Source organism: Podarcis vaucheri (assembly GCF_965113315.1).
Source record: "Podarcis vaucheri genome assembly, chromosome: 7".
NCBI classification, from domain to species: Eukaryota; Metazoa; Chordata; class Lepidosauria; order Squamata; family Lacertidae; genus Podarcis; species Podarcis vaucheri.
In genome coordinates this window covers 44,164,631-44,185,438 of record NC_138765.1, presented here as the reverse complement: position 1 = coordinate 44,185,438, position 20,808 = coordinate 44,164,631, and the positions used below count along the sequence as shown (strand labels likewise).

The window sequence follows — 20,808 nt, the reverse complement described above, 5'->3', positions numbered from 1 at the left end:
AAAGAGAACAAACTAGCAGGTGTTTCATAGCTCCCTTCTTCTCAATTTCAGGTGATAAGCAAATGACAGGGCAGCACCTCTCACAAACCCACTGTGGATTGGTGAGGGCCCTCTGCCAGGGGGTACTCAACACACGTTTTGCTTCCATCCAGTGAAGCTGAACATTGGGAGAGTCAGGACCAAGAAAAGAAAACATTTCACACAGCTATGGAATCTGTTTCCCAAAAAGGCTGTGATGATGGACACCTATTTGAATGGTTTTAAAATTTGAATGGTTTTAAAACAGGGTGAGCTCCTGTTGCCCAGCTCCTGCTATCCTAGCAGTTCAAAAGCACATCAAAGTGTAAGTAGATAAATATGTACTGCTCCGGCGAGAAGGTAAACGGTGTTTCCGTGCGCTGCTCTGGTTCGCCAGAAGCGGCTTAGTCATGCTGGTCACATGACCCAGAAGCTGTACGCCGGCTCCCTCGGCCAGTAAAGCGAGATGAGTGCCGCAACCCCAGAGTCGGCCATGACTTGACCTAACGGTCAGGGGTCCCTTTACTTTACTACAAGAAGACTAGACAAATTCATAGAGGATAAGGCTATCAACTAGGCATGGTGGCTATGTTCTACCCCCATTGTTGGAGGCAGTATGTTACTGATAATACCAGTTGCAGAGAATCACAGGTGGGGAGAGGGCTGTTGGCTCCTGGTTAGCCAATATGAGAACAGGATCTTGGACTAGGAAGACCTTTGGCTGACCCAGAAAGGCTCTTCTTACGTTTGGTACAAGGTGGAGGGTTCCATCAGTCATAGGTGGATTTCTTTTCCTCTGTGAAATTTCTGTCCCAACTCCAGTTGTCTAAGGCCACCAAAGAGGTGATTGACAGTTTTATAAGTACTGCCTTCTTCTAAGAATTAATCATAGAATAGTTCCTTCAATTTCCCTCCCTCCACCCCACTTTCAACCCCCCCCTTACCAGTCTGTTAAAAGTACCACTAATCTCAGATTCTCACATTGTCAATACATCTGTTGCCTCTTTGCATGAACCACACACAGTTATGAAGAAATGCACATCGCCTAGCCACTCACCTGCGCAGAGGAAGAGAGCTCTTCACTCCTGTAAGTGATTTCTTTGAGCACCTCTGACATCTTAAGAGCCGTCTGCATTGATGTTACATTTACAGCAGAGAGGGTCGTCAGCATCAGCTCTCGCAGCTGGGGATGCAAAGACAGATTAGATACCATATAAATACTAGTTATTGATGGTATTGTTTTTAATAGACCTACCCCTGGAAGAACAGGATCAATTAGTACAGAAGTTGCCAACCTTTCTAGGTCCATGGGCACATCTGGATTTTTGAGTGAGTGCCATGGGTACCATCCACTCTGATCACTTCCCTCTATCTCCCCCTGGATCATCCCCCCATCCCAACACACAAAAAGAGAAAGTGCAGAGACACATTTCACATTTCCATGTGATCTGACTAAAACATCAGATCCAGTAGAATTAACCTGGACCCTGAAAAGCACATAGTGGGGAAAGCAGGAAGTGGCAAAGGGTGTCCCTTCCAGCTTCCTCCTCTATGTACTTTTCAAGCAAGAAAATGCCGATCACCCTTGCCACTCCAGGATCAGGTGGACAGTGAAATTGGGGGCTCAGGGTTTCACAGGCACCAGACAAAGACCTGCATCTAGAGACTGTGCATTAGTGACCCTGTGATTTGCAACATGCTACTGAATATCATAGGGTGGTGACTCCAAAATGGGCATTTTCAGCTGTTGCCCTTGTTCTGTGGAATGTCTGTCCCTCAGCCATACATAAAGCATCTCCTCCTTCAGATGTCTTACAAAGACTTATCTTTTTGCGCAGCCTTTCCCTGTTTGCCATAAGATAGGATCCTGGGTTTTGTGTATGAATCTCCTAAATCTGCTTTTAAATGCTTTTATATTTTTATATCTTTCTATTGATTTTAGCCTATATTTTTGTTTTAATGGATATTGTTTTTATATTGTACATAGTGTACACAGCTTCGAGATTTTTAAGTGGTTTAGAAATGCTTTTAAATAAAAATATACATATAGAATTTCCGGCTCCCAATGGTTTAACAATAGCAGCAACCAAAAGTCTTTCTCTCCCATGCCCTTCACCTCCTCATTTGGGCTGCAGAAATCAAGAATGCTTGAGAAAGCAAGAATTCTGCTACCGAAAACAAATTCCTGAGCTCTGCATGTGCTCAGAGGCATCTTGACTTGCAATTCTATGTGTACCTTCTTGAGCCAACATTTTGCACTTGGCTTCAATTGGGGACCTCAGAGTCCCAATGGGAAAAAGTAGACCCTCGCCAAGCTTAAAGTCTGCCCATCCCTAATGTAAATTATAGGGTGGGAAGTGGGTTTTATGTCTAATCTGAGTTGACATCCACTCTAATTGCAAATTGCCAGTTTACCTTCCAGTTGACCATATAAATAGAGGAATATATTAACTGCATGAGAGTGAAGGGAATTTATGACTGTGGAATAAATCCGTTTACAATAACAAGAATTCCTAGTGAGATGAACATGTAGCCTTTTTGAGCATAAGTACCAGCTTCCCCATGACTTTCAAAATGATCATTATTAATGCCAATTAAACAATTCTTTACACTTCTCTGGCTTCTTTTATTTGCACATCTAGAGGCATTTTGGCAGTGCCAGACAGGATTTGGATCCCCAAAGCACTAAAATAATACAAACCCCATTTGTGACGATTGGCTTCCAAACCCAAACAATGCTTCAGGAACTGGGGAACAAGGCCATATCTGAGGGATATCCTGCTTATTAGCAAAGGACACATTAACAGGATGAGTTGTAATTTCATTATTTCACACAAGATTACTGCAATGGTGTCTATGCGGGGACAACTTTGGAAATAGACCCCAAGCTTCATTTTGTGCAAAATGCTGCTGGCATTTGAAGATCAGAGCATATAAATGCAGACTTATTCCACCTGCTGTAGTTATCTATTTGTTTCCAGGATTAACATAAAGTGTGAGTATTGGCTTTAAAACTGAACAGCTTAGGGCCATGTTGCCGTTCAGAAACTGCCTGCTCCTCCTTTTTTAAAAAAGTTTAAATAGTTTTTATTTTGTCAGAGAAACTGCCTGCTCCTTCATGAGCCTACCAGGCCTTGGAGACCTTGCTCTCTGTAGTGCCTGTATACGAGATCCTGTGTGCAGGCAAGAGAGAAGGAGCCTTCTCGGTGCTGGGGCTGGGATTGTGGGGCTGGTGGAGATTTGCTAGACTCCATGTTCCCATCTTTTAATGGGTGGTAAAGCTCTTATTCCAGCTAGCTTTTAATTCATGATCCACTGTGGTTTTTTTTAATTTATGTACTGCCCTCTCATAAAATATCAGACCAGTGTACAACAAAATGTACACCATTAAAAACAACAAAGGAATCGTTAAAACAACTGGTTGGTGAAAAGGTTGTAAACAGCTAAAACAATTATTTCTTTCCTACCCAAATCTTAATGCTGTTAGCTGAGTGGGGGTTTACATAGGGGTCACTACCATTGGGCAAAATGCGCTGATCTCACAGGGGGTGTGGGCAGCCTTATGCCCCCACAGCTGAGAGGGAGGGGAAGTACCTGTGGTCTGCCCAGATCAAGCAATGACACCAGAAGATATTGATTCTACATTCCATGAGTAGCTTGTAGTAGATAAACTGTACAAATGCTGCTTAGACACCAAAGGTTCCAGGATGCAATATGTGCAGCTAACCTCTTTCCGTGTATCTGTCCGCAGAGATGAATTAACACTCTCTTCTTTTGTTTCTAGATTAAGGACAGAAGACACTGACTTGTACAGCTGGAACAGGGTCATGCTGTTGTTCTCGCCTTTGAGGATAGTGTTCGATTTTTCTGAAATAATGGCTTGCAAGGTCTGGTTTCCGCTGCTTATGTCCTGATGTTGAACCTGATAAAGCAAGGGGGAAATGCACACAGTTGTGTTGTTCATTCCATAACCACCAAGGACATTCTTGCTGCTGAATGCCAGAGTAGATGTGTTGTTATTCTTAGGCTTAGTCCCCTCCTCTTAGCCCTTGTGTGGCTAGAAAACAAACAGCAGATGCAGATGCTCAAGGCTGAGGCCAGGACCGTGATATACAGCAGAAGGCTTTAAGCTTTTCATCGCATTATAGCCCTGATCCAACTCAGTTCTCTGACACCAACAGTTCTCAATGAGAAGAAAGTTTTCAGATAGGGGCTTAATATTGTAAATGGGTTGTTGACAACATGTTTCTATAATAGAGGAGACACAGTAGGTGGAATTTTCTTTTCTGAGAAAAACCCACCTGCTGTGTCACCTGTACTTTCTTTGCTTTTCTTTTCATCCCACTATCAAAATGAGGAGGGATATTAGGTGGTATATTGGGGGGGAATGTTCAGGGGGACCAGATCAAGCCCCTGAACTGCGTGAGTTTGTCACCCTATCTGTTCTGTGGCAGAGCCTTCCTGTGGAGAAAAGACAACCACTCACTGGGCTGCACTTTCTGGGAACAATTGAAGACAGTTTTGTTTTGACAAGATATTGCAGCTGGATAAATGGTTGCAGGACCAGTCGTCGTTCTCCCCAGTCCTCTACCCCCAGAGAAATGAAAGACAACTGAGACTGGTTATGGATTGAAACAGGCCACAACTTTATTGAATACAGATGAGAGAGGTTTGGCTTGGGCATGGGGCAAGTAAATCCAGCCTGCCTGCCAGAAGTGACGCAATGGTCAATCCACACAGGGGTTCCTAAGACTTACATCAAATAGGGATTGCTGTCTGGGGGAGAGCCAATGGTCCTAGGCTCCGGCTGGGCATGCAAACATGGCCACACACCCCAGATCCCTTTAACGGGATGTCCAGCATTTGGAGGGGCAGGCAGAGACTACAACCTCCCCTCCATCCCAGATTGATATTGCCTCAATACCCAACCAAGTTGTGACGATTGCTATGAGGTAGGCAAAACCAACAGGCTGGTGACAATTTGCCTGGTGGACAAATTCCTACCCGGCCCCAGAATACAGCAACCACCTTAGCCACCCTCTCCTCTCATCAGGACAGGAAGCCAATCTTGGGATTTCTTGGGGGAGACTCTGCTGTCCAGCAACACCACAAGGGTGACTGGATGTCTTTGCCTTGAGTGTCTATTTTGTACGGCCTCAGTTTTGTTTTAAATGTATTTACTCGTGTGTGTGTGTGTGTGTGTGTGTTTAACTGTGTTTATTGAACATCACCTTAAGATGGCTGTATACAATGTGAAGATAATAATATAGATAGCAAAGGCACAGACAGCAGAAGCCAGTGAAGTCACACCTACCCTGGCAGTGGCATTGGTATAAACAGTGTCACCATAGCCGTTGCTCACACCAATGTTAATCCATAAAAGAAAGTTATTGTCTGCTTCTCCAAGTGGAAGATAAACTGAAGGTAGGACAGGCTCTTGTCCGCAGTGTAGAAGAGAATCTGGAGGAGGGAGGGAGATTGGTAAAGGTGACAGAGTAGGAAACCAATTTTTCCATGACCCAGTCTGACAGCAGCAGCAGGGCATTTCTTGATCTGTGTTGATCTAGACTTGGATTGCAATGGCCAGATGCACATTTATTTGTCATTTTCTATTTATAGCCAGTGGTTCTAACACAGGGTGGGGTGGGAAACCTGTGGCCTTACTGTTGTTGCTGGACTACAGTGCCCTATAACTGAGTAGGGAGGAGCAAATTTCTCAGTTTCGGCTTCTCATTTTTCCAGCCTTAAGTTCAGTTCCCCACATTTCCACATCAGCTTGTGATTTATTTTTTAAATTCACCATGAAAGTTCATTTTAGTGTGAATTTCTCCAAATACACACATTTCTTATGCAATTTTGCAAAACAATTGCCCCGATACGACCCATTTCTGAATATTATTTTCAGCTCTGCATACTTTAGTAGTAGCTTAGCTACTACAAGCTACTTGTGGACTGTAGAACCTGACCACTTAGCATAAGGGTGGGAAACCACAGACCCAGCATCCAAATGTGGCCCTCCAAGCTTCTCTATTTGGCCCTCGAGACTCCCTCTAGGCCACACCCCTTTCCTAGGACACGCTTTCCCCTGGCCCTGCTCTGCACCCTCTAGAATACTTTTGTTAGGCTGGGATGTGTCATTGAATTGTGAATGTTCATTTTATTGTATATTATTTATTTATTTCAGTTATTTATATATATTTTAATGCCTCTTACCTGGATGGATGCCCAGAATGTGCCTTTTACTGGAATGTAACCTACTGTATAAAAGTAAGAAGCACCCTTTTTGTTACACCACTTCTGCCTCTAACCCCACTAAACACTGGCATGCCGTAACTATGAGAGAATACAGCTACAGAGGTGCCTTCAGTTAGAACATGTGGACCAGAACCAACCTTAGACAAACAGTGAATGCAAGCAGCCACCTCTGACTCTTACTTGTCTCCAGGTAGAAGCAGTATGTGAGTGAGGAGCTGTCAGCTGGAAGGCACTGATCCACCAGACAGGGAGAATGACAGGAGATGGAGAAGCTGGTGAGCACTGATCCTTGAGCAGGAGATACAATACATACTGGGGCTACAGGTGGAGGCACACTGCTCACAGTATAGGTGTCTTCACCATATTTGTCCTCACTCATAGCTGGCAAATTTAAAAAGAAAACAAGTCAAAGGTGAGTTTGCTATGGTTTGTATACTATTGAGACACAAAAGGAGCACTTGGCTTTTTGGATTAATACTACTTATACATTTTGCTGCACTGCAGCAACACCTGTGTGGCCATGCAGTGGCCATGCTTCACCCTGCCTCCCCTCTCCCACCAATCACACCTTAGTGGCAGCATTTGTATATAGGCTCCCATCTGTGTCAGCTGGCAGCCATTTTAGAACCCCCAAAATGCATTATCTGGCAATGCCTAGACAACCCCCAGCAGCCATTCCAAGTGTTCCCACAGGTCTGAAAAAGCCCTGAAGAGTTTGTTCCAATGCCCATCGTAGGTTTCATCCTGCGGGGCTTTGAAATATTTGCCGTTCTTTGTGCCAGGGAGAACTTTGAACTGCACATTTGTTGTTGCTGTTATAATGCAGTTAATAATATGATAATCTTCTACCTGAAGATGTCTTGGAAACTTAAATTGGTTAAAAATGTAGCGGCTGTACTACTGGCTGGGGTTCTGTTTAGTTCTTGCATAATTGAAAGACAATGTTAAAAACAGTTTAAAACACAGAAATCCCAGAAATAAGGTGGGTACATCTCAGGTGTCAAAAACAAGAGAAAAGAGGTGTGCTTCAGCATTCTGGGGAGGAAGTTCCACAATTTAGGGGCCGCCACAAAGAATGCCCTACTCACTGAACTTCTGAGGGTGGTGGAACAACCAAGAGGGTCTCCTCTGCCAACCTATAGGGAAGGAGGTGGTCTTTCAGGTTTTGGGGGCCCGAATCATTTAAGGTTTTAGACCTTAAACTTGTTAATACATTGAATTGAGCCTGGAAATGAACTGGCAATCAAAGCCGCTGTTTTAAAACAGGGATTGTTGTAAACTGTCCTGGGGGTCCTAGAGTGAAGGGCAGGTAATTCATAGTAATGAAAATAATACTCAGTAGTGCTTAGAGCAGCTTACAGGTAGAAAACAAACAACGATCGATAGCATGCAGTATTAAAACCACCACTTGGAAGCAAACAATTACTACTAAAGCCATAGTAAACGCAGATTATCCAAATTCTGGCTCTCCCACCTGTTACTTTAATTCGAAAAGCTTCTCCCTGGGTTTGCAAGAAGGAGCTGTTCAGCACCAACATTGGTGTGCCACTCTGAAGCAAAGTGAGGGAGCTCTGTGGGAAAGCATTCAAGGTACAGCTTGGTGGAAGAGGATTGGGCTGGCAAGGGGAATGAACCACAAGGGAAAGAGAGAGAGAAAGCAGAAGAAACATGGATTAAAACATGGACTTGTGGTCACCTTTTTGCTATGTCTAGCAAAGAGACTGTTCTCAAGGTCTTCACCTAGTTCTCAAACAGCTGCATTAATATCTCCCCTGTCCCTTTCAAAAGGATAACCAGCTTTTGATAGTCTTGCCTTCTATCTCTAAGGGTGCATCCAGACTGCGGCTGATTTCAGGTCATCTAGCCTCCTCACAGAGAAATCAAAATTTGATTTTTTAAAGTTTTATTAAATAGATACCTTGCCCGGGGCAGCAAACCCATCAATGATGCAGTATTTTTTTAAAAAAATATTTATGTAAAACATTTTAAAACAACTGAAAACATGTAAAAACAAAAATCACAATAAAAACATAAAATAAATTTAAAAACAGATGTAACTATATCATGTGTCTGGATAGGCCTGCTGAAAGATAAAATTGGTCATGAAATAGCCAATGTCATCTAATCTCCCTGCAAACAAATCAAGATAAACACTCAATAAGCAGGTTGTCTGCTGCTGGCTGTTTAGTGAATATCCTTCTGATTTGTTTGTGGGAAGGTTAAATGATGTTATGTCAAAGCAAGTGTCATCTCACACACAGGATGGATCTGTCCATTTCTGTTATCTCAGTTTTTCATTTTTTACAGTCTTAAAATCTGTTCCCCACATTTCTGTAGCCATTTGTAGATTTCTTTGTAAATAATTCTCACGGAAATTCACTAGTGTTTCAATGCAAATTTCTTCAAACAAACACATTTTTAATGAAGTTTTGCAAGTAATTTTTCCTAATATATCGAGTTTTTGTAAACATGGTTTTGTTGGGGAACTGCATCATAACTTTCAAATAAGTGTATATTTTGAAAAATGCCTGTGTTTTGTTTTCAGAAAGTGCAAATTGTTTCAGAAAGTGCAAATTTCATTGATTCAACTTTTGTGTGTGTGCAGAATTTCTGACATGGGCAACAGGCTCACCTTTCTGTGGAACGTATAATCTAAGTACCACTTGTACTGCGTAGCCTTTGAGTCTGTCCCCACGGATGCTAGGAGCGTCACATCTTCAGTAACATTCACTGGTTTGCAGTTCATTTTGCAGCTAGGAGGAAGGCAGGACCTGCAGTTAGCAAGCTCAAGGAACAAGCTAAGGGGAGCAAACTGTATTTGCTTACCAAATGAGCTCTGTGCTTTTGGGTGGAATGATATAATCAATGCTGTGCATCTGTGATACTCACAACTGGGATTCTCAAATGTCTACCTGTTGAAGAGATCTCCTGTTGCCTAGTTGGCTTCCCCAAGCACACCTGACCTGTCAGGGTAGCATCTTACCATCCTTCACCCTCTCCATGCATCTAAGAAAAGAGCCTGGCTGCTGGATCAGGCCAGTGGCCCATCTAGTCCAGCATCCTGTTCTCCTGGTGGTCAGCCAGATGCCCTAATGGGAAGCCTGCAAGTAGGACCTGAGCACAATGGCACTCTAGTCATTTAAGATTCCCAGCAAGTAGAATTCAGGAGCAAACTGCCTCTGACAGCTTCTGTATGAGGCTTTCACCTGACACTGTCAGAACCTCAGAGCGCAAGGAAATAAATAAAGTGCAGCACACCTGATCTGCAGGCTCAGATCCTGCTTTGCTGTAATATAGAGGCATTGCTCATCCTGTTTTTCTTCTTTCTCTGGGCTTTTGACTGTAACTTTCACGGTCACTGCAGAGCTGGGAGGAGGTAAGCAAGCCGGTGGGATCCGGATCTCTCTTTGGTCTGTGAGGATGGAATGCTCTTGCACACATTGGTCCCATTCAGGCCAGCAGTAACCTTCAAAGGCAATTTTCAGCTGAATCATTTGAGAGAACCCAGCACCCAGTGTTGTATTTTTATACTGGACACTTTAGCCCTGTATATGCATTTTTGTACACATTGTGTGGCTGGAGAACTGCGCTGCAAAATCAGAATGTCAAAGGGCGGCTGTGTGAATGTGTGAATTAGGTAGGTTCACCTTTAAATGTGAACTGAATCAAATGGATCTCCCAACTCGGATAAACAAACCAAACACATCAGCTCGCTTAGAACATGAGGACGCTTTCATATTCTTTTGAATGGAGAGTTCTGGTCACAATTGTAAAGGGGAGAAGGCAGTGAAACACAACATACATACCGCAAGACCAGGTGTAGGTAGAATTAGTGCTGTCTTCAGGCCAGCCAAGAATGGTTGTTGTGAAGAGGCTGGCATGGCGGCTGGGCTTAATGTAGATCTTGTTTTTCCCTTTGTCATCCTAAACCAGAAATGATGAAGAAAAGTAATTGTCAGAGCAGTTGCATCTTCCACGTGCAAGCAGACACAGAAAAGAGGTAACCAGAATGAACAAGGGGTTGGAGCAACTCCCCTATGAGGAAAGCCCCCACAATATCTGGGACTTTTTAGTTGGGGGGGGGAGTAAAAAATGGCATGATAAACATGCGCAAAATTATGCTTGGTGTGAATAAGATGGAGGATACCGTAATCTGGGGCTATCCTGTTAAACCGATTGGCATGGGATTCAGGACAGACAAAATGAAGTCCTCCTTCACTCAGCACATAGTTGAAGCATGGAATTTGCTCCCACAAGAAATGATGGCCACCAACATGGGTGCCTTTAAAAAGGGGGTTGGACAAGTTCCTGAAGGATAATTCTATCAGTGACTACTAGCCAAGATGGCTGTATGTTACCACCACTGTTGGAGGTAGCCTGCCTCTGAATTCCAGCTGCTGTTTGTGAGCTTTCCAGAGGCAGCTGGTTGCCCACTGTGGGAATAGGAAGCTGGGCTAGATGGTCTGATCCAGAAGGGTCTTATTCTTAGGTGTGTTATGCTTTGGGACAGGTTTTCCTTGGTTTAAGTACCTCTTGCCTCCTTGATATCTGGTGAGAACATTCCCTTTTTAAAATCTTGTCATGATATAAGCCATTATCAGTCCCACATTCCAGACAGGGAATGAAGGCTGGAAGAATGGACATTCCCAAGGCTCCACAGAGACTTCATAGACATGCAGGAATTTTTTAGGCATATATTTTCTTTTATTAACTGGTTTTGTTGGTTGGCTGGTTTTGTCTTTGATGCCATCCTAATAGTTTTGCTGAAGCACAGCCAAACATAAAACGTAGGCTTCCGTACTAACTCCACTTACTTGGGAGTAAGTCCCATTGAGTTCAGAAGGACTTACCTCAGAGTAAGCATAATTAGGATTGTAGCCTCAATAAATACAGTGGCTTATACCCAGCATTGGTCCTACTCCAAGTAGACCCACTGAAATTAATGGACATGACTAACTTAGGTTTATTCATGTCACTGGATCTACTCTGAATACAACTTACTTGGATACAACTCAACAACAGCGCAATCAAATGCATGCTTTCTTAGAAGTAAGTCCCACTGTGTTCAATGGGGATTACCCTCAGGCAAGAGGGCATAAGGTATCAGCTTGAATAAATCCAGTGTCTTAGCCAAGAAGAAAGAAAAGCCGTTCATTAATCCCTGTCAAATATTTTCAAAAGGATTTTTTCCGTTATTTTCATTCTTTCTTTTAATAGATACTCACAACTCTTTTTTCACCATTTACATTGGACTGTTCTTTGTCCTCAAGAGGATCTGTTGAACACAAAGAATAAATCAGAAGGCTTCAATAGCACCTGCAAATGCCATGCTGACCTCTTCTGTATAAATCAAGGTTATTTTTCCAGGTCTGTGTGAAAGTTACAGAGCAACTGGTAGAAATTGCTCCCCGAAGCATCACAGTGTATAAGGATTCAGTTTGTGCATGGGAAGGAGGGAGACAGGCTTCATTTATCAGGGCCTCATGCTGCCTCGTACTAAGCACCCAGCTGTTCCATCTGGTCCCATGTCTCCATTACAGTATATGGAATCTATGCGCAGCCCAATGCAGAGGGGGTGGGGCAACCCTTTTCAACCAGTGTGTTGAAGGTGGGCCCTCCCATAAGGCTTGGGGTGGAAACCTTTTCCAGCCTGATGGCTACATTACCTTGTTAGGAACCTTCTGTGGAGTCCACACACCAATGTGATGTATGTGTGTGCAAGAAACGGGGGGGGGGGTGGAGAGAGAGAGAGAGAGAGAGAATGGGAACAGTGGGAGTGTCAAATCAAACCAGAAGTGAAACCAGGGATGGTTCCACAGGGATATGTTACCAACTGCAGGAATGCTTGTTTGTTTCCCTTGTCCTCTGATTACCATACTTTTCCGTGTATAAGACTAGGGTTTTTTTTCACTATAAATTAAGGTTAAAAATCTGGGGGCGACTTATACACAGATAGTGCATATGCCCATTTTCTAAATTTGGGGTCCCCAAAAGTATGGGGTGTCTTATACCTGGGGTGTCTTATACACGGAAAAATACGGTATGTACAGTGGTACCTCGGTTTAAGAACAGTCCAGTTTAAGAACAATTTGGTTTACAAACTCTGCAAAACCGAAAATAGTGTCTTGGTTTGAGAACTTTACCTCAGTCTAAGAATGGAATCCGAACGGTGGAAGGGCACCGGTGGCAGGAGGCCTTATTAGGAAAAGCGTGCCTCGGTTTAAGAATGGTTTTGGTTTAAGAAGTCTGTGGTGCCCTCTCATCAAAATGATACCAAATCCTATAATGCTGTTCTTGTAACTTCTTACCACTTGGAAGTGGGAAGCACACAACAGTATGAATAAAATGCAAAGGAAAAGAAGACAGAAGTATACCGTAATTTTAAAAGTATGATTGCTCTTCATTTTATGAAGTCATCATTTGGCATAATCAAGAGCCTGCTATTACCTTCTTCGTGAGAACTGTTAGATGAGACAATTACAGTTCCTGCATCAGTGCTCATGTTCGAGAAAGCATTAATAGCAAATACTTTGACCTGGAAGGTACCTGGAAAGAAGACACAGGAAAAGGTGAATAAGGGTGAATAAGAAGCTGGGAACTAAAGATCCACAGAGCCAGGCAGATTAAGGGGTGAAACTTATTAGGGCAGGTGCAAAGTCTATTGGTGCCAATCAGGGAAGTGTACCACCTTGTAAAAAGGAGGTGGGAACATGGATTCATGTGGCTTGATGGACAAAAAATGGAGCCAAAAATATTAGTACAAGACAAGTCCGTTTCACCCATGATTTTATAGCAATTTGAGTGAACAAGGTGCTTTAATTTATGTGATATCTATATCTGTTATTTATTAATGTAGCAGTGTAGTTCTCTTGGCAATGCACAACAATTTAGTAAAAAAAAATTATGAATTAAAACACAAATCAAATATCCCAGTCCTTGGAACAGTGAAGCAAGGCTATACATCAGCGGTAGAGTATCTGCTCTGCAAGCTGAGGGCTCCAATTTCAATCCCTGGCATCTCTGGGTAGGGCTGGGGAGACAATACTGTGCTAGACGGACCAGTGGTCTGACTCATTATAAGGCAGCTTCCTATGTAACATCTAGAGGGCCACAGGTTCTCCATTCATAAGACTGGGCTTTGGTCTCATCCAGCTGGGTTCTTCTTATTTTCCATCCCAAATACTGGTCATCTGACCAGTCTCAGGGCCAACCTCAGTTTTTGGGGTCCCCTTGTGCCAGATGCCCCCAGTAGGTCCAGTCCTCCTCCTTGCTGTTGCTCACTTGCTGTGATGGCCTGGGATTTGGACTTGGATGCTGAACCTGAGGGATCCCAGCCTGCACAGGATTCCCCACCTCCAGAACCAGCTGAGCCAGGGCTGGGGCTTGAGCCTGAAAGGTCCTCACCTGTGCTGGATCCTCAGGTGATGGAGGACCCACTGCCTGCAGGTGTTCCACTCTCAGCCCCGTCAGAGGAAGCTGAGGTTGCCTCTGGGTCTGGTAACCCTCCAGCCTCTTCTGAGCTACAGAGGCTCAGGGCAGAGAGGCGGAGGGAACTATGTTCCCGCAGGAGGAGTGCTCGCCTCCAGGCCAAGAGAGGTGAGTCACCAGAGGATCGGGGCCGCCCTATGCCTTGGGGCAGATAAAAGCCAGCCAGCCCCAGTCCCAAGTTGTGGGAGCAGCATTGTTGGTTGCTAGTTCCTGCCCGAACCCTGTCCTGCTTTCCTGCCTGACCCGCCCTGGCTCCCTGCCCTGCACCCAGCTTCAGCTACTATGGATTGCCTCCACTTTTCATCTTTGCCCATGGACCGGACTTGGACCTCACCTCTCGGGTAACCCACGGGACCAGTACACTTGCTTTCCTTCAGCCACACAGAGGGAAAGGGGATGGGAGCTCCCCACCTTCTCACCCCCATGTGGTGTATGTATGGTACACTGCAAATTCCCCCTTCCCTTCTCTTTCTCTCTCATTTTTCATACTTTTAAAAGAAGACTCATCTAGCTCAGTTACATGTTTGTGCTTTTGTGTGGAAGTACCTTCAGACTTCACTGGGATTCTGTAGGTCTCGGCTTCTCCTTCGGTGAAGTCCTTCAAGTGGGAAAAGGTCTCATTCAGCCCGGTCACCTCAAACCTCAGTTTCTCAGGAGACCCATGATGTACAGAGACTTTTATCTCCAGATCTTCTCCTAAAACCACAGAGTGGGAGCTTAATATGGCCTGAAGACCAGAGATTGCTTCGACTAAATGAACCGTCAGGATTTCTGAAACGTCTGCTTCTGTGGTGTTGCTGGACGCAATTATTTCAAGATGATGTATGCCAGGACCAATCAGCCGTTGGGATGTGCCATCCAGGGTGAGATTGTGAGGAACAATTCCTTCCTTCACCCTGGACTCCATCAGCGTTTTGTTATCAGCCAGCACGGTATAGGTCACTCCACTACCTGAAAAGGAAAAATGGTTTCCAAAATGTGGTGTAAATTATATCTCGTTTCACATCCTTTTGCAAAACATTTAAAACATTTATTTTATGTACTAAAAACTGTATCAGTTTATTTACCGTAATGCTATAGCAATGTGGTTTATTTACTTATTTGGCACCATCCGTGTGCATGGCATTACAAAAGAATCAAATATAAAAATAATAAAACCGATTAAAAAGAAAGCAGAGGCAGATGTCAAACACAGCAGCACTGAAACAAGCAAAAAAACAATCCATTAAATTTACAGTTTTAAATGACAGAAATCAGCTACAACATGCCTTTGGGAATAAAACTGTTTTCAACACCTGTCTAAAATGGGAAGTCAATGGACCTTACCTGGTTGGAGAACCACATTTCAAAATTTGGAAAAGTGTTAATTTCAAAGAAAGACCGTGCTTTGGGACATGTATGGTTTAAGAAAGTCTGAATTACATGGATTTGCCTTCAAATGCAAACTGAATTGAATTTCTCCCTAAGCACGAAAGGTGTTTTGTTTTTTAAAAAGGATAATTCCAGCAGAAGTCTCTCCTATGTGCTCTGAAAGTACATTGTTCAAACTACTATTGATCTGCAAAAGAATATATAAACAAAAACGAAGTGATGGCTCTGACCTCCATTAAGTTCCACCTGAATCCATAACACTTCTTCATAAAGAGTCCTGCAATGTGAAGTGTTCCCTACTTCATATTTGCTGAAGCACCCGGTTACCAAAAGCTCATCCATTTTGTCTTGCACGGTGATCAGTTTCTGAGCTGTGACGTGCCACTCGCTGGTTGTGCACTCCACAAAGATGGTGAATTCGCCAGGAGATGTGAAGCGATGGGTCACATTGCTAGACAGGCTTGAGGTGCAAAATGGAACACGTTAGAAGCAGAACAAGCCAAACCTGCAACAAAATGTTGCAGCACGAGTGCTCCTGTTTAGGATTTTAGTCAACCATCAACCACACCCTGTTCCAGGATAATCCATTCCATTCTCCAACAATGCTCATATGTGCATTTTTCAAGTTAAAATTGCATCATTTTTGCAGCATTTAAAGCATTCATTTCATTCTTTTGCTGTGGCATTGGGAAGCCTTTCTCTCTCTTCTACCTAGAAAAAGTGTGTTTCAGTCGGAGAGCCAGGGGACAACCATGGACCCTCAGTCCACTCTCAGGTGGGCCTCAGCACTGCAGCCTGCCCACTCCGTCCTGCTTGTGCCTTTGGGCTGAACTGATTCCAGCACCACACCGGGCACAAGCAGAACGCAGGCCAGGGCCGTCTTACCCATAGGCGCTAGGGGTCCGGGGCACCCGGGTGCCAGGCTCTCAGGGGCACCAAGCCCGAGAGTCCGGGGCCCGAGAGTTGAGTCCGGGGAAGAGCCCGTCCGTCGGTTGGAGCGCCGCAGCAGGCTCTTCTGCGGGCAGCTCTGCGCTGCAAGTTTGGAGGCGCCCGAGCCAGTGAGACGCTGAGGCGGCTGGCCGGCTCCAGCCTCCTGCGCACCTGGGACTGTGCAACCTGGGGAGGGCCCCAGGGGGGGCATATGCTTAAGACAGCCCTGATGCAGGCATATGTGGGAGCCCCTTAGAGACATGAGATATAGCATGCTGTAGCACGCAGAGCTAGAGGGGAATGAAAGAGAGGAAATGGATGGCAGACAAGCAGAGAAGCCTGAGAAGTGTGAGAGAAGAAAAGGGAAGCGTGGGAAGGAGGGAGGTGAATGGGTCAGGCAGAGCAAGGCAGAGAAAAAGGAGAGCTGTTTGGATTTGCTACTGCACCTTCCAGTGGCGTAGCGTGGGGGTGCAGGGGGGGCTGGCCGCACCGGGCGCAACATCTGGGGGGGGGGCGCTTGCACTCGCAGCTCTCTGCCCCTACCTGTCTCACTCACTCTCTCTCACTGCAGTGCTGGCTGTGCGAATCCGATCCGAGCCGCTGGGTCGCCGCTCACTGTGGAGGGGGTGGGTGCCAGGCGTGCGGAGCGGAGAGAGAACGAGGGACTATCTGGGGGAGGGACAGTGCAGCGGCCGCCCAGCGCAGCGCTGAGCGCGGGAGAGAACCACACCACACCAGACCAAACCAGGCAGCAGCAAGAAGAAGCTGTCAGCGGCGGCAGGTTAGGGGTTAGGAGGCGCAAATTACTTGCCTTGCCCCGGGTTAGGGGGCGCAAATTACTTGCCTTGCCCCGGGTGCTGACAACCCACACTACGCCACTGGCACCTTCTCCCCTCCACTTCACACTCACACCCCAGTCATCCTTCTTTCCAGCCCCTTCACTTTATACCCTTCTGATGTTCCTGGGCTGCATGCTGGTGGTGGGCATGGCCAGAAGGAAGGAGCAATAGAAGGGACTCTTACTTTGTACAGGAGGCTACATTACAGCCATGCAAAAGCATGTCTTGACAAACATACACCGGGCAAGGAAGATGAGGTCTGACAGCTCAAAGACACATCCCAGTCAGAGGTAAGGTCTGGGGTGATGGGGAGAGTCTCGAGAACCAGCTGGGTAATCCTTAAGGGATTCAGTTCCCAAGCGTGAGGTTCTGCTTTCCTGATTTGGGGCATCACTGAGAACTTGAAAGGTGTCTTCAATCATCACCATCATCAAATAAGAAAGCAACAAAACCTTCACTTCCTCATCGCCTGGCTGCAAAAACGTAGACTTACGTTGGAGGGTAGTATGGATCAATAGTGTTTCCGTCTCCGGTGCTAATGATGCAGGAGAGATTGCCAGAATAAGGAGAGAGTAGCCACTTCACTGATATGGTGATGTTTTCAGAGATGAAGCTTTCCTCCGTCACAGCCAGTCGCAAGCCTGTAAAATAGTGCACAGAATAATAGCACCTCTCTGCATCCTTGGAGAGGTCATGTGGGTGAAATTGCCTTGTACCGAATCAGGCTGCACTGGTCCATCTAGTTGCAAGCTGGTCACTGGGAGATGCTTCTCAACCTGCTGATGGTACCTGTGGGTGGAGAAAGTTCTGCTGCTTACCTTCCATGCAGTGGTATTGAACCGACAGGTAGCTTCCCAAACTTGGACAAGGATCTCCAAAGAAGGTCCCATCAGCTGCCACCTGGCATGCTTGGAGTCCATGGCACTGCCCTGCAAGGTTTGATGCAGTAGCATGTCATTTTCGCTAATATAATGATGTTCAATGTACGCTTTACCACAATGTATGCATTTTATATGCATTACTTGGCCAGAGAACAGGATTGCAAAACTTGGAGAACTGTGGATTTTGAAGGTTGGCTGCGTTTCACTTAGCGCCTTGCTATGCCACATAGATTTGCCTTTAAATGCACACTGAATCAATTTTCTCCCACATCTGTGTTCAAAACACTGAAGTCACCTAAGCCTTACCTGCAACTTCATCCTTTACACTTATCCAGCTACATTCCTCTTCGACATCAAACTGTAGGGGAGTCTCTAGCACACAGAAGTGAGGTGTTTTCCGTCCATAAAAGCTTTCTCCAATCTGAATTACTTCTCCTGAGCCACACTGCACTGTGGCATTGAAGTTGTCGCAGGCAATGCTGTGGCCTGATTCTGTGCACACGCATACAAGAAACACCATGAGTGTGTGGCATTGTTGGCTAAAGACACAGCCCACTTAAAAGCAAGTATACGTAAGGCCATCACCATTAAAACAAACACACATAGAACCATCATCATTAAAAACAAAGATAGTTTTAAAATAGTGATCTGTGGGATTGTGGAAATTTAAACGGGTTTAAAGCTGACCATTTTAAAAAATGTGTTCAATCCTGGAGAAAAGCATGCTAGCATTATTTTTCCTCTTAACCCTTCCCTGCCCCAGATGACGAATCCCATGCCTTTACTTTTCCCCAAAAGTTGAGTGGGAATTTCATAGAGTTGAGAGCACTTCCAGAATGATCCTCTAGGTGGCATGAATAAGATTCAGAAAAGAAGCAGGAGAGAAAATTCTAGCAACCACGAGTGAGACCTGCAACAAGATGTTGCAGTGTAAAATGCAACAAACCTTTTGCAGGATGTCTCATCCCACATCCCCTGCAGCCCCTGATTTGGGTGAGGGGTTCTTCAGAAATCATTCAAGTGGCCACTGACCAAGCTTACTGAATGGGACTCCATCCTTCTTTTGTGCTTCTCCAAGCCCACAGGGTCACCTGAGCATGCTGAAATGGGCCTGATTTGGCCCATTACTGCTGACACTCCCCACTTGAGTTTATTATTGGTGGAAATGAGAGCATGGTATTGTGCACACACTGAATCTGCTAATAAACATATTTCAGGGAATAGCACTAATCAAGCGAGCTATAAATATACATTCTCAAATGCATGGGTTAGGTTGCATTACACAGGACAGCCTTCTATTTTAAGTGTCCTATGTTGCACCTATAATTATAAATAAGCATATGTGTTTTGCTGCAGATCTGTGTTCTGTGCAAATCTTATTTTTTAACTCTTTTGGGGTGATGTGTGGTACAAGTAGTCACCCTTAAGTTCAGTTCAGGACCTCTTACCAAACTCGCAAATAAAGTCAAACTCCTGGCTGCAGTTCTCTGTTATACCCCAGTCATAGCCAGTGTTTTTCAAGATATAGCCACATGAGGATGAGAGAACGGAAGGCAGTTCTTGGTGCCACTTGCTGTAGGTGATATTCGAGGTATCGAGCCAAACCATGGACCCTGCATGGAAGAAAGCTGCATTGTGAGTGTACATGCCTCTCCTACTTAAACAACTGGGATGAGTGAATCTCTCAATTTATGTTTCTTTCAGTTGCTCCTTTTTCCAGTCCTGAATTCAGTTTAGCACATTTCTGCACGAGTTTGCAATTTTTAAAAAATTGTCAGCATTTTAGTGCATTTTTCCTAGCGAGCAATTTTCCTCAATATAATGCATTTTTGTATGTTATCTTCACTGTTATATGCATTTTCTGAGGGGTTTTCTTTTCTTTTCAGTTTTAAAATTCAACCATTAAAACCAGAAACTTACCTTAAGAAAATAAGATGAAAGTGGAAATATCCAGTATTCTGCATTTTCCATTAGTTAGATATTGATTGTGGGAGGTGGTCACATTTTTGCATATCTTATGGGTTCAGCTCATATAGGACTATGTCGCCGGGACTCAGCTGGCTAATATTTCATCAGTAGTACAGTGAAAAAATCTTAGCATAATTTAATCCACTGACATCCAGCATGCTTGTTTATTGCATTTTTACTCCACCTTTCTTCCGAGGATCTCAAGATAGCAACATAACAGTCTCCTCAGCCCTTATTTTATCCTCAAAACAAATCTGTGAGGAAGGCTAGGCTGAAAGAGTGTGACTGGCTGCCCCAAGGCAACCCAACAAGCTTCATGGCTGAACAGAGATAGGAACCAGAGTCTCCACAGTCTTGGTCTGGTGCACTAACCAAGGTGTAGCCAACCATGGTGCTCTCTAAATCATAAAAATCATAGAGTTGGAAGGGACCCCAAGGGTCATCTAGTCCAACCCCCTGCAGCATGGCCAATGGCCAAGGGTCATGGGAGTGTAGTCAGCAACATCTGGAGGATTCCAGATTGGCTACCCCTGTTCTAAACTCTGAACCGGGAGTGAGACACCTATGGCCCTGAATATGCTGTCAGACTCCAAATCCCATCAGTCCCAGCCAGCATGGCCAATAGTTAGGGATCATGGAAGTTATAGTCCAACAACATATTTAGGACCACAGGTTCCCCACCCCTGCACCGCACTATGCTAACATGTCCCCCCCCCTCAACATTTCACAAAACAGGGATTCTATTTTTCCCTACCTTCAGTAGTTTCATTGGAGGAAGAACTGTAGGTTATGCCGATCCACCATTCGTTGTCCTCAGAGATGTGCTCCTGCAGAAACATCTGGGTTTCTTCATTTTCAATAAAGACCAGGTGGCCCCCTCCTCTCTCACACCAGCTCTGGGCACTCGTGAAAGTGCGCTGGAGCCTCACAAACTCATAGCATGAGCTATTGAAAGCCACTTGGTATTTTGAACATGGTATACCCTCCACAAGGGAGAAATCCTCTGCAGTAGAACTGACGGCAAGAGGGATGATGAGGCTTATGATGAGGAGCTTCAT

General features: G+C 44.8%; 1 protein-coding gene across 1 annotated transcript in view; it reads right to left on the bottom strand.

Annotated features, from left to right (window-relative positions):
- Positions 1 to 20,808, bottom strand: part of LOC309537660 (polycystin-1-like protein 2) — a gene marked incomplete at its 5' end in the record, with an annotated part of 53,241 nt that extends 32,433 nt beyond the window's left edge. The window contains 17 exons of the mRNA XM_082232551.1: positions 1,076 to 1,201; positions 3,746 to 3,940; positions 5,333 to 5,478; positions 6,454 to 6,654; positions 7,748 to 7,889; positions 8,906 to 9,026; positions 9,532 to 9,739; positions 10,080 to 10,197; positions 11,499 to 11,548; positions 12,721 to 12,819; positions 14,308 to 14,712; positions 15,363 to 15,592; positions 17,395 to 17,542; positions 17,720 to 17,830; positions 18,089 to 18,274; positions 19,231 to 19,395; positions 20,505 to 20,808. Of these exons, the coding sequence (XP_082088677.1) occupies positions 1,076 to 1,201; positions 3,746 to 3,940; positions 5,333 to 5,478; positions 6,454 to 6,654; positions 7,748 to 7,889; positions 8,906 to 9,026; positions 9,532 to 9,739; positions 10,080 to 10,197; positions 11,499 to 11,548; positions 12,721 to 12,819; positions 14,308 to 14,712; positions 15,363 to 15,592; positions 17,395 to 17,542; positions 17,720 to 17,830; positions 18,089 to 18,274; positions 19,231 to 19,395; positions 20,505 to 20,808 (2,955 nt within the window). The remainder of the gene's footprint in view (positions 1 to 1,075; positions 1,202 to 3,745; positions 3,941 to 5,332; positions 5,479 to 6,453; positions 6,655 to 7,747; positions 7,890 to 8,905; positions 9,027 to 9,531; positions 9,740 to 10,079; positions 10,198 to 11,498; positions 11,549 to 12,720; positions 12,820 to 14,307; positions 14,713 to 15,362; positions 15,593 to 17,394; positions 17,543 to 17,719; positions 17,831 to 18,088; positions 18,275 to 19,230; positions 19,396 to 20,504) is intronic.